Here is a 13,811-nt window from a genome sequence, read left to right as displayed (position 1 = left end):
TGAAAGCAATTTTCATTTATTTTTCTTTTGTAAATGCAAATCATATCGGCATTTTCTAGCGCTCAGGAATATTTTTGTTTTTCCAGTAGAGGAATAGGAAAGAGTGAAGATATGACTCAAGTAACGGTCCACCGTATTTGTAAGCCTCTCTAAGTACAATGTGTTCTTCAGAGGATTTCTTATTCTTTAGGGAATGCAGGGCGTTTGAAACTTCGTCTTGACTGCATTTAGCATCTACTTCTTTGATGAATGGAAGTGTTGGAAGCTCATCTAAAATCGACGTATCATTTAGGTTGACTGTTCAGGAGATTTTGGAATGTTCAGCCCATCGTTCAAGAATCTTATCTTTAAGTATTGCCGTCAACGGCACGGGCAGGTGCAATCGGGCATTGCGGAAGACCGAAGATATGTTTGATCGAGTTGTAGAATTCGTAAGTTGTATTTTCGTCAGCCAAACGTTGGATCTCTTCGGAGTTGCGGAGCCACCAGACATTTTTGCTTCAGAAGCCACTTTGGGGCTAAGGTACATGAACAAGAATTTGTGAGGTGGACGCTATGAGGATGGTTTTTCGTCTGCAAAAGGGTTTGGATGATTTCTGCAGATTCATTAAACAAATCAAGGTTCTTCATGTGGGTTTTTCCAAGGGTGGATTCAGTGGTTTGTCGAATGATGGACATGGCAGAGTCCCAGAGTGAATTGAATTCATTCTGTTCGACCTCGATTTGTTCAATATCATTCTCAATGTTATTTTCCATATTGCGATGGAGTTTTTTTGGAACTGGAAGAGCTGGAAGAAGAGAGAAGGCAGCAGCGAGGTTTTCTTGAAGCCTATCTTGTTTCATTGTGCTGGAAAAACAGACCACATTGAGTTTGGGAAACGCTTTGCTTTTCCTGGCCGGAGGGCCGATCTGAAGACACATACATGCGGTGATCGGTCCAACATTCTGCACCACGCATATATTTGATATGGAGGACAACTTTCTGATCGTGTTGACGAACGCTCACGTAATCGAGAGGATGCCACATCTTGGAGCGAAGGTGTCTCCAGTAGAACTTGTATTTATTGGGCTGCTGAAAAATGGTCTTCGTAATCACGAGATTGTGCTCAGCACACAGGCTCAAAAGGCGAAGATCATTGGTATTCATTTTGCCTATCCAATGAGAACCAAGAACTCTGGACCAGATGTTTACATTGGAACCGACTCTAGCACTGAAGTCACCAAGAAGAATACCTTTGTCTGTGCGAGGTATCCTTCTCTAAAAGGAGTTAAGAGACTCGTAGAAGGTGTCTTTTGTGTCTTTAATAGTGTCTAATGTTGGGGAATAGACACTGAAGATAGTGGCGTGCACTTTGTTACTGAGGAGAATTCGGAAAGTCATCAGCCTTTCCCTTATATCGGTTGCAACCGAAGAGATGTTCTCCAGTAATGACGGACGAACAGTAAATCCGACACCATGAATTCTATTATTGCCTTGAGGAAGCCTTTCTAGAAGTACATGTATCCCAGTGAGAAAGCCTTCATCAGGAAATCTTGTTTCGCTGAGTGCGGCGATATCCACATTGTATCATTTCAGTTCAGAGGCGATGAGCGCGGCCCAACAGTGGGGCCGATCGTGGTCATCATGGTGTATCAAGGTTCGTATGTTGCAAGTAGCAAAAATTTGAGGCCTTGAGGATTTTTCTTTTAATCATCGACTACGGTGCGATTTCCTGGCTAGGCGAAAAAGGATTGCGTCTATTAGACCACGTTTCATAGGCCCCTCTTCAGATGAGGCAGGCTGCGAGTTCTAAAAAGGTCCACCTGGCCAAACAGGTAGAACACGAATCGATGTGCAGTCCCAGGCTCACATCGGGTCGGCCGTCTTGCCTGCGTCCCCTATGTGCAGGATCCAGACTAAGGGCTTATAGCATCATACAGTTCCTGCTCCCGTCATCTGTTGCTCATTGCTGTAGGACTTAGTTGGGGAGAAGTTGAGATAAGAGGTGTGAGAACAAAACTTGCGCAGCGGAGTTGATTAGGGTGGTAATAGGGGCACGCAGCCCCATTCGCTTGCACTTCACTCTTTCTAACCTCGATCCACGGCACCTTCATTGAAATTTCAACATCATGTATGTATGTATATATGTATGTATGTATGTTTAATGTATGTAATCTCATGCATATAGTTGCACATCTGGACATGCTCATATATATTTAAATGATAAACTTCTGGAGAGTTTTACAATTTTTTACAGTTCTAGTGATGGATTGGATCTGTAGTTTTCGAATTAGCTTTTTCTTTTCTGGTTTTGAGAAGCCTAATTTCTCAAGAATGGTATTTAGGCAGTGTATTGCATATCCCAGTGTCCCAATAATTACAGGTATAAACCTGAACTTGTAATCTGGATAGAGTAACTGCAGATTTTTCAATAGCTCAACATAGGTGTTCTCTTTTTCACTTATCTTCAGCTTTATGTTAACATCCGCTGGGCAGCTAATTTCCACAAGTGTGCATAGTTTCTCTTCTCTATCCCAAACCGCTATATCAGGTCTGGTGTGCTTACATTTTATTGAGGTCTTCACTGGGACGTTTCACCAGTATTCCTTTACATTTTTATTGTTAGTCGCTATGGCTTATACCATAATGCGGGTTCTTATTTCTTTGTTCTCAGAGTTATCTTTCCGACGGATTTCATTAGAGAGTGTTCTAGCTACAAAATCATGTCTCATCAGTAGATGATATCGTGATGACATTTTCGGACAACTGCTTATGATATGCGTGACATCTTCAGTATGAAGTTCACAGAGTCTGCATCGGTTGTCACATCTTACGGTTTTTCTTGCATCTCTATCCCTTTATGCATCAGGTACCTAGTTGATATTTTCTGTTCCTGGATTGCAAACACATAGCCTTGAAAGTGGGTGGTAGTAATTCGACTATCAATCCATGATAAACTGCTTTGATGTTCGAGGTTACTATCATCACGGAGCTTTCTACTGACATATCCATGCAGTCTTCTGCTCATATAGGTTCATCCTTTCATCTGATGATATGCTGCGGTAGAGTCGTGCATGTATTCTAGGTTATCAGACAAAGAGTGTTACTCAAGGAACTGCCTTCCAAGTCTTATGATGTTATCAGCCTCATGTATGCAAACTTGGTCAAGGGATGCACTTCGACACTTGATGGCTAGAAAATGTTACCGAAGGGAAATGATGCGACATTCAAAGGCATTTTGGATCGATGTTTAGCCTCGTATGTATGACTGTATGTATGAATCCGTAAAAAGCATACTCATCAGTCAGAAAATTGTCAATAACCTGAGTTGAACAATAGTAACTTATACCTTTTTTTTTTTTTCACGAGTTGCACAAAAACTTCCTTGTTAGTTTGACTGTGTAAATTTTAAAATTAATATTATGCATTTAAAACCCAAATTACCTCCCTTTATATTGAAGCCGGAGTTATTTCTCTTGTAGAGGAAGTTAATTCACTAAGCGAGATAACTGATGGTGATTAAAAATTTTCCGAAAACGTTTCCATTGCATTCATATGTATATGCTTGACTAAGGGCGGCGAGTTAGCAGAATCGTTAGCACGCCGGGAAAAATGCTTTGCGGTATTTCATCTGTCTTCATATTCTGAGTTCAAATTCCGCTGAGGTCGACTTTGCCCCTCATCCTCTCGGAGTCGATTAAATAAGTATCCCTTACGCACTGGGGTCGATGTAATCGGCTTAGACCCTTCCCCCAAATTTGATACCTTGTACAGATGCTTGACTAAATGTCATACAAATGCTTGACTAAATATATCTTTACGAAGTTTTTATTAATTTTTTTAGAATAATGATTATTAAAAAAATTGAAGAAAAAAAAAGAAAAAGATACGTGTTCATATTCTATCCAGGGTTCACTTGAGTATATTAAATTATACTGGGCTAAAGAGAGAAAAAAATAAAGAAAAATAACAAGCAAACAAATTTGTCATGCTATTTTTTCAGCTGATTTAGTGTAACTGCCGCTTTATTAGACTATTTTCCTTAGTCATTGCACGGTGATCAGCATAAGCTTTAAGCTTATATAAAAAATACCATATATATATATATATATATATATATATATATATATATATATATATATATATATATATATATATATATATATATATATATATATATATATAATAAAGTAAAGTTGTGGAATACCGTACGAGTGGAAATATATATGAAAGAAGGTTTGAAAATGCACTTATTTTTTAAAAATATTTATTTACTTAACCGGTTTCACTTTTTTAGAAAAAGATTATCAAAAGTCTTTGAGAATAATAAAAAATGTTAAAAAACAGTTCCAGTATTAAAATGCATATATACATTCTTTGATGATAAAATATATTTAAAGTATAAAGCTTTGTATGAACTTTGTATTGTTACATACTGATTATCACACATTCTTTGATATTAAAATGAAAATGTTAAAAACAGTGTATGAAAATACACATATGGAAAAATACATATACATATTCTTATACATATTCTTTGACAATCGAATAAAGTTGAGGAGGAACTAACCTGGCTTTTTTCTCTTGTGTATATTGAGGGAATGTTTTACTGTCTTAAGAGACAGTATGACTGGCTAGCTGGGATGGGAGGGAAGAAGAGTTAAAAAGGATTTTTAAATTTTATTTTTGGTTGGTCTGTGACAGTCTGTCATGGTTCACTGGTTTTTGGGACTGGTTTTGTGCACATCTCTATGTGTGTGTGTATATATGTGTGTTTGTGTCCGTGTGTGTGTGTGTGTGTGTGTGTGTGTGTGTGTGTGCCGTTTTTATTGGTCCCAGAGTTTATTGTGGAATGTGTATATGAGTGTGTGTTTGAGTGTTTTTTGTGTCGGTTGGGATGTTAGGTGTGTGTACGTGAGAGTGTGCGTATATCTCTTTGTCTGAGTATGTATGTGTTGTTTTGATCGTCCTTGTGGTGTGTGTGTGTGTGAGACCAACCGTATGTATGTGTGAGGGTGTGTACGTATGTGTGCGTATGTGTGTGTATGTATGTGTGCATCTGTGTGTGAGCGTGGGAGTGTTTTGTGTGAGTGTGGGAGTGTGTGTGTGTCTCTCTGTTTGAGTGGGTGTGTTGTTTTAAATATCCTTGTGGTGTGTGTGTGTATGTGTGTGTGTGTGTGTGTGTGTGTGTGTGTAAGCAAACGTATGTGTGTGATGGTTCATATGTATGTGTATGTCTATGTCTGTATGCGTGCGTGCGTGTGTGGCATGTGTATATGAGTATGTGTGTGTTTTATCTATGGTAGGATGGTGTGTGTATGTGTGTGCACGTTTGTGTGAGTGTGTATGTGTGTGATTAATATTTGTTAGGGTGTTGTGTGTGCGCATGTGTGTGTGTATGTGTATATGTGTTTGTTCGTGTGTGTGCGTGAGTGCGTTTGTGAGTGCGTGTGTATGTGTGTTCGTGTGTTTTTTGTGTCGGTGGGGATGTTAGGTGTGTGTACGTGAGAGTGTGCGTATATCTATTTTTCTGAGTATGTATGTGTTGTTTTAATCGTTCTTGTGGTGTGTGTGTGTGAGAGAGAGCAACCGTATGTATGTGTGAGGGTGTGTACATATGTGTGCGTCTGTGTGTGTGTATGTATGTGTGCATCTGTGTGTGTGCGTGGGAGTGTTTTTTGTGAGTGTAGGAGTGTGTGTGTGTACGTGAGTGTGTGTGTGTGTCTCTCTGTCTGAGTGAGTGTGTTGTTTTAAATACCCTTGTGGTGTGTGTGTGTGTGTGTAAGCAACCGTATGTGTGTCTGATGGTTCATATGTATGTGTTTGTCTGTATGTGTACGTATGCCTATTTGTGTTGTGTGTTGGTGGAGGTGTTATGTGTGTGTACGTGAGTTTGTGTGTGTCTCTAAGTATGTTTGTGTTTGAATTGTCATTGTGGTGCGTGTGTGTGTGAGAGAGCAACTGTATGTGTGTGCATGAGGGTGCATGTGTGTGTGAGCATGTATGTGTATGTTGTATTTATTAGGTGTCCTTGTACGTTGGGTTTATCCAGGTGATGTGTATGTGTGTGCATGTGTGTTCCGTGTATGTTGGTACTGGGTATGCGTTTGTATGTGTGTGTATGTGTGTATGTGGGTATGGTTTGTGTAGTTTCCTGGTGTATATGTGTACATGTGTGTGTGCGCTGTCATTGTGAGTGATTAGTTTTGTTTGTATTGTTAGTACAGTATGTGTGTCTATACGTGTGGGTGTGTTTGTGTGAGTGCGTCTATGTGGCTTGTATTTGTCGGGGAGGTGTGTCATTGTGTGTGCATGCTTCTGTGCATGTGTGCTTGTGAGTGTTTGTTGTGATTGTTGGGATTGTATTGTGTGTGTTTTTCTTTTGAGTGTGTGTGTGACATTTTTACTGGGGAACAGGCGTATGGTGTTTGTATGTGTGTGTACATATGTATGCAAATATGTGTGTGTGAATATGATTTGTAGTTGCCGGAGTGGTGTGTAGGTGTGTGCATGTACCTGTTTACATATGTGTGTATGGGTGTTGGTTGTGGTTGCTACAATTGTATTGTAAGTGTATATATGCATGTGTTTTTTCTTGAAATGTATGTGGGTTTGTGCTCTAGTGTGGAGATATTGTGATTGTCTGTGTATGTATATATGTGTGTATGTGTGTTCGTGTCGGAGGTTTGCATTGTATTGGTGTGTGTGTGATTTTGCGTATCTGTGTGTCTTTGTTTTGGACGTGCACCTGGGGAGGGGGCTTATGTTAGAGTATGTTGAGCTGTGGTCTGTATTTTTGAATAAGATTATTTTCCCTATTTATTCGTGTTTGGTCAGTGGTGTTGTCTGAGCATTGGTATAATGGGAAAACTAGGAATTTGGGGGACTTGTTTTGTGCACAGAGATCTAAGTGCCCACTGAGTGGTATCTGTCTTGTGGTGGTATCCCTCAATTGTTGGCGGTGGACTGTCATCCTTTCTCTGAGAGTAAGGCTCGTTGGCCCTATGTATTCTTTGTGGCACCCTTCACACCTTATGGCATAAAGTAAATTTTTTGATGCGCAGGTGAAGTTATTTTTTATGACAAAAGTGTGTCCCGACTGGAATCTGTATGTTGTTCCTTCCATGAGGTGGATGCAAGTCCTGCAGTTGGAACGACCACATTTTTTGACGGTAGGTGGTGGGCTTGTGTTGGGAAATTTTGCATTCGTGAGTAGGTTTTTTAGGGATTTGGGTTGTCTTTTGCTTTTTATTATTTTATGGGTTGCGAGTACTCTTTTTAGACGTGGGTCTTGATTCAGTAGTGGGATGTTTTTGTATATTATTGTGTAAGCTTCTGCATTTCTAGGATTGTGTGTTGAGAGATATGGGAGACTATTTAACGTGCCGTGTATGTGTTTCGGTTTTCGCAGGTCATGGGTAGCAATTGTCTTGGCCCGTTCTATTCCATTGTCAACTAATGATGCTGGGTAATGTCTTTCGAGGAGAATTGCCTTTAGTTCTTCGAGTCTTTTATTTCGAGTTCTATAATTAGAGACAATTGTGCAAATTCTTCTCGCAAGGTTGAAGGGAATGTTTGTCTTTGTATGTTTTGGGTGATTGGAGGTGAACAGAAGGTATTGCTTGGAATCAGTCGGTTTGTAATGAATATCAGTCTCAATGCTGGTACCTATTTTTATAATGAGAATGTCAAGAAAAGGAAGTTGGTCTTGACTGTATTCCATTGTAAATTGGATATGGTTGTTGACACTGTTAATTAGGGTTTTGAAGTCAAAGAGTTGGTCGAGTGTGTGGGACCATAGGATGAGGCAATCATCCAAGTAACGTTTCCAATTCTTCAACAGGTATTGGTGGAAAGACAGGCCATATCTAGTTTTGGATTTGTCGTAGATCTGCAATTCTAAGTAGGCCATCACCAGGTTTGCATATGTAGGGGCAACTTTAGTCCCCATTGCAGTCCCTGATACCTGTCTGTAGGTGTTATCATTAAAATTCAAAAAATTGTTTTGAAGGATAGACTTAAGGCCCTCGATGATGAATTCTTTTTTTATTCTTTCTGGGATCTCATTGGGGTATTTTTCTAGCTAGAATTTAATGGCTTCCAGTCCATATTGATGTGGGATCGTAGTGTAAAGATTTATTACATCAAAGGAAACAATGAAAATGTCTTTATCGGTATGTTTGGGTAGATGATTTAGTAGGTCCAGGTCGTCTCTAACAATACTTGGTATGTGGTGAAGTATTGGTTTCAGGAGGATATCGATAAAGTTGCTTAATCTGTGTGTTTCACAGTTTGGGCCTGCCACAATTGGTCTTAGTTTGAGATCAGTGGGATGTGGTACAGTGATGCAGGTGGAAGTGGACTTTTTGCAAGCTTCAGAAATAGTTTTGCTCTTGTGGATTTTTGGAAGTCCATAGAGGTTGCTTGTTTTGCAATTAAAGTTTGTTAGGTAGTCGCATTCCTTTGTTGTTAAGTTGTTTCGATGTTGGCAAATGAGTGTGTTTAATTTGGTCATTGTTCTTGTTTGTTGGTAGTTGACTACTCTTTCATAGTATGTAGTGTCTTGTAAGAGTTGAGATACAGAGTTTTTGTATTGTTCTGTATCCATAATGACGACAGTGCTACCCTTATCTGCTTCTTTGATTGTGATGTCATGATTGTTTCGTAACTCATGGATGATTTTCCATTCGTTTTTACTGGTGTTGGGTTTGGGTTTAGGTTGTGGAAGTTCATTATAAGGAAAGTTCGAAATGTACTCGCAAAATTTGTCCAATGTTTTGTTTTTACCTATTATGGGATTATAATTGCTCTTGTTACGAACCATTGATTCGTCGTTATTGATTTCTTTGTCAAAAAATTCCTCTGTGAGGTGTAATTTTCTACAAAAGTGGGAGACATCATCCTGTATTTCACTCAAGTTGGGGTATTGTGGAGTTGGAGTGAATTTTAGTCCTTTTGAAAGGATTTTAATTTGTTGGTTCGACAGGTTTAGGCTTGAGAGATTCACTAGTTTTGGTTTTTCAAGGTTGGTGTGTACCATCTGGTGTCGTGAGATCTGTTGCCTTGGCCTAAAAAATGATTTCTGGGGATTCTTATGTTTGCGGTATTTTGGTGTGTGTTGAGTTTTCCCCCATTGATGTGTTGCCTGCTGAAGGCGTTTTGGTTATTTCGGGGTCTGGGTAGCTCGTACTGGGTGTAAGTTTGGTTCCTTAAAGTGGGTTGGAACCTCCAATCTTGGTTTAGAGATGAGTTCCTATATGATGGATGGGGTCTCCGAGTGTGTATATATATATATATATATATATATATATATGTATATATATATATGTGTATATATATATATATATATATATATATATAATATAGATTTAATCAAAAGATTAAATGTGGTACTTAAAATGTTTGAGGCATCAGAATTTGGTAGGATAAAAACCAAAAACAAAATCAAGAGATTTGGTGAATAAAATTTGAAGTTAAGCAACAAAAATTCAATAGGTTATAGCAGTACGTACGTGAGAACACCACAGAAAATACAATGAAAATGTACTCCTCAGCTGCATAATGGAGCTGAGGAGTACATTTTCATTGTATTTTCTGTGGTGTTCTCACTACATGAATAAATGGAGCTTGTACGAAACGTACGTACTGCGAATTATATATATATATATGTAAGGAACGACCGTGCGAACTCAAAAAGGAGAAATGGTGACGAATGGAAAAACAGAGGACTCCTTTTTTTTTAAACGCGTCACACGGTCGAACACAAAATAATATATCTATCAATGATGTGTTATGCGACGATAACATAGATGACCAGTAATGAAAGACCACAACCGTATTAGATGAATAACAGGAGATATTTATTGTAGCGTTAAAGATGTATGTCTGTGTGACAGTGTGAATGCGACATATAAGAACATAATCAAAGACAGGCCGCCGTACAAAGAAAAGTATGTATGTGAGTGATACATGTATGTGTATGTGAGTTATTACAGCAGATGGAAAGAGAGTCAATAACACGTGAGCAATTATACCAGTTCTTTAGTACACAATAATATGAGTCTGTATGTGAAAGAAGTGAGTTGGGGCTGTGTGTGGCAGAGCTGATCACTAGTTGTGATGTCGTGGCATCGATGCCGGGCCGTGATTCTTGTTATACAGATGTTCGTCGTTCGTCGTTTGGCAGAGCTTATCACTAGTTGTGTTTTGGCTTCGATGCCAGGGCCTTGAGGACAGACGTTTATCGCAGGCTGAAATCTCTTGTCTGTTTATTATCGTGGTGAAGCTAAGTCACCTAACAGAATCGAAGAGAGAGAGATGTGCCGCGGTGGTTTAGTTTGGTGTACATAGAAAGTCGTGTTGACGCTGGTGGAGATTGATGCTTGGTAGTAGTCGTAGACTCGTGTTGCTGATGTGGTGACGGCGGTGGTCATCGTTGGCTGGACGAAGCTGTTGAAGTGGTCGCTGGCTGATTGTTGCTGCTGCTGTCGTGTGGTACACGGAACAGTTTCAAAGAGAAACTGAACCGAGATAAATTTGGCCACCGAGTTAAAGCTATTTATAACAAACTATCGGCTCCCGATGGCTTCAGAATTTAACTCTATCACGTGACCTTATTAGGGGCCGTGATTGGTCAGTTTGCGTTCTGGCGGGAACGGTTCGAAGAAGTTGCCGCTTCCAATATTAATCAGTCACGTGATGACAAGGAATGGGTTCTCTGCTACGCCCGCTTGTTTATATTTAAGTGAGAAGAATGTATGTAATGGCGATAGTAGTTTTGTATGTAATGGCGATCGAGGTGGAAGAGACGATAGGTAGTTTCACTACATATATATATATATATATATATATATATATATATATATATATATATATATATATATATATATATATATATATGTATATATATATGTATGTATGTATGTATGTATGTATGTACGTATATCGTAGGTAACACATAAATCAGAAATAAAGACTCTCTAAGTTATAGAGCAGCATATCATTTAAAGTTAGATAAGGCCGGTTTATGGGATTAGCCTGTGTTTCACGTCCATAAAGCGCTTAGCTTTACAGCGTATCGTCAAATCCCAAACTTATTGAATCGTAGCCTCTCTAGCAAGTCGTCTTTCTACAAAATGAAGGAGGAAAAGAGGAAAAGACATCGTTACTCTATGTCAAAAATAGGGGTTGTCTCCCTTTGGCTGCCAATCGGAAATGACTCTGTTATCGTGTGGATCTCAATAGGCCAGCAGAGATTTCCTGAAGTGCAAGCATGGTCCGAAGACCGCCGTTCTGAATTAAAGAATGTTCCCTGGGTCGAGGAAGTCCTTTAGTATTCTCACTGCTTCAGCTATGCACAGTTTACAACGCTTGGTCCGATTATGGAGGGGCCTGGATTTTTTAGAATTCTCCATGATATTTCGTATGGAATTTCGTCGCCACGTTGGTAATGTTGCTGCTGTTGTTATGGTCATCGTCTTTTCCAAGACAGCCCAATGAATTTCAAACGGTGAAAACTTTGTTCCTTTCAAATACCATATATGTTTTAAAGGAATTCTCTGCCTGTGTACGTCTTGTATTCATCCGTGTTGTCCTTCTGGACTTTGACTCCGTTTACTACGCCTTTAATTAGACAATCTCCTCCTAAAGGACAGCAACTTTGGTCTTTGAAGTTGCATTTTTGGTTGTTTCCTTCAGTGGTGCCGTTAGTTTTGCTTAGTATTTTCGTGCTATGCTGGCTTATTAGAGAGGCGAAGTGCTTGCAACAAGGATATCTGACGTTAAGCGTTCTTCTATTATATATTCTATGCTATTTATGGCTGTCTGGAAAATGAATTGAGACTAAATTTAAAAACTTTTTGCTTACATTACTTGGACAATCATAAAGTTATTCATTGAAATGATGAGAGAGAGTGAGAGAGAGAAGAGAAAGCAATAAATTGGAGAGGGATAGAAAGATAGGGAAAAGAAGGCAGAGAGAGAGAGAGAGAGAGAGAGAGGAGGAGTGAGGATGAGATGAGAGATAGTAGCAAAAATAGAAAACGGAGAAGATGAAGAAAGAAAAAGAAATGTTATTATTTTCAAACAAGATAAGAAGCATCAGTATTTCTTGGAAGAGAACATTCTAGACATTTCAGAAAAGATTGTGAAAGTGTTACGTATATAAGGAGCGGGGCAAAGAGTGAATGTAGTGAACCAAAAGGAGTTTTTAATTAATTGAAATTTGGGATAGGGTTAATTCCAGACATGCTTTAGTTTTATCAAATACCCGTGGAGAAATATAGCCTAATATGTACTCAATCAGATTATAGAATATAATTTTGGTGTGAAAATTACTCACTGATTAGGCACTGATTTAAAATAAGTAATTGGAAAACTTTTTATGACTGCCTTCTGTATGCGGAACATAGATTATTCAACGAAACATATAATGAGAGAGTTGATCACATCCTTTCCAGTGATCCATTCCTTGCTGAGTCCAGTTATGTTCAACAGGGGAATGACTGACAAAGATATCAAAGAAAAACGTACAAATATAATCAACGAGTGGAAGAACAATATTTGTATTCTTATTGATATCTCAATTTATTTTTGTCCGAACATCTCCCGGTGAGAGATGTGGAAACTCAATATTCAAGTCTTGAAATGAAAATAAATAGGAAGTAGGTATGAATTTGAAAACAATATCAATAGTAATTGAAACATAATGTATGATAAAAAAATAAGCAAAATCATAAAAGCTATATCAACGTTATTGTCAGTCCAAAAGATGATCCAGATAAACTCGGCCCTTATTGTACGCAAGACACTTTCAATTTAGTCGTACATCTCAAATAGTTCCATTCTATGTATGCAAAACATTCGATATATAATCACCAGCCAGCACAATGTTTATATTTTACACAATACATACTATAATGAATCACAGCGAAACAATGTAGCACAACACATTCTCTAAACATTAACTTATCCAATAAAATAAGCAAAATATATTCATATATATGCGAGAAAATAAAATTTGAAATAAAACTCTCAAATGAATTGCATCCAAGGATACATTTATTCATGCATAAATAAGGTATATATATATATATATAGCAATAAGAAAATGATAGATGTGTGTATACATAAGTGCATACATATATATGTAGATACTTACATACATACATACACACATATATATATATATATATATATATATATATACATACATATATATATATATATATATATATATATATATATATATATATATATATATATATATATATATATATATATATATATATGTATGTATGTATGTATGTATGTATGTATACATAGCCGTGATGGTTAAATACTTAAATAATAAAAAATATATTGGTTTTACAATAAAACGTTTACATACAAATAACTTGAAGACAATTCCTCCTCAACATCCTTTTTGTTTTCTAGGTAGAAATGGCTGTCAAAATGTTACTAGTTTAAATCTATCTTCTTGATGAAGGATAATCATTATATGAACTTCGTATCGATTTATCACTATTAGCTGGCATTGTATTCCTCAAGTGAAGTGTTTATATCAATTTGATACATCTTATGAAGGTACTCCGGATGAAAAGGTATTGACTTTCAACTTGAAATGGCAGAAGAACACTAAATAATACATTTATATATACATATGTATAGTTGTGTGCGTGCGTGCGTGTCTATGTGTGTCTATGTGCGTGTGTGTGTGTATGTGTGTGTGTGTGGTTGTATGCATGTTTTGGTTACTATACACAAGTTGTTAAAAATAATTTTATCAAAACAATGGAGGAAACCATTGAAAAATTTATTATGTAAAGGCTTC

General features: G+C 37.8%; 1 protein-coding gene across 1 annotated transcript in view; it reads right to left on the bottom strand.

The window, feature by feature from the left end:
* LOC106882685 (uncharacterized) overlaps positions 1 to 13,604 on the bottom strand; it is a 36,032-nt gene extending 22,428 nt beyond the window's left edge. Inside the window, exon 1 of the mRNA XM_089364270.1 lies at positions 13,368 to 13,604. Within this exon, the coding sequence (XP_089220396.1) occupies positions 13,368 to 13,398 (31 nt within the window). The 5' untranslated portion in view covers positions 13,399 to 13,604. The remainder of the gene's footprint in view (positions 1 to 13,367) is intronic.
* Positions 13,605 to 13,811: the final 207 nt, after the last annotated feature.

This window comes from Octopus bimaculoides, chromosome 16, assembly GCF_046866305.1.
Source record: "Octopus bimaculoides isolate indiv1 chromosome 16, ASM4686630v1, whole genome shotgun sequence".
Lineage (NCBI taxonomy): Eukaryota > Metazoa > Mollusca > Cephalopoda > Octopoda > Octopodidae > Octopus > Octopus bimaculoides.
Note: the sequence above shows the minus strand (reverse complement) of the source record. Positions and strands in the feature narration are given on the sequence as shown.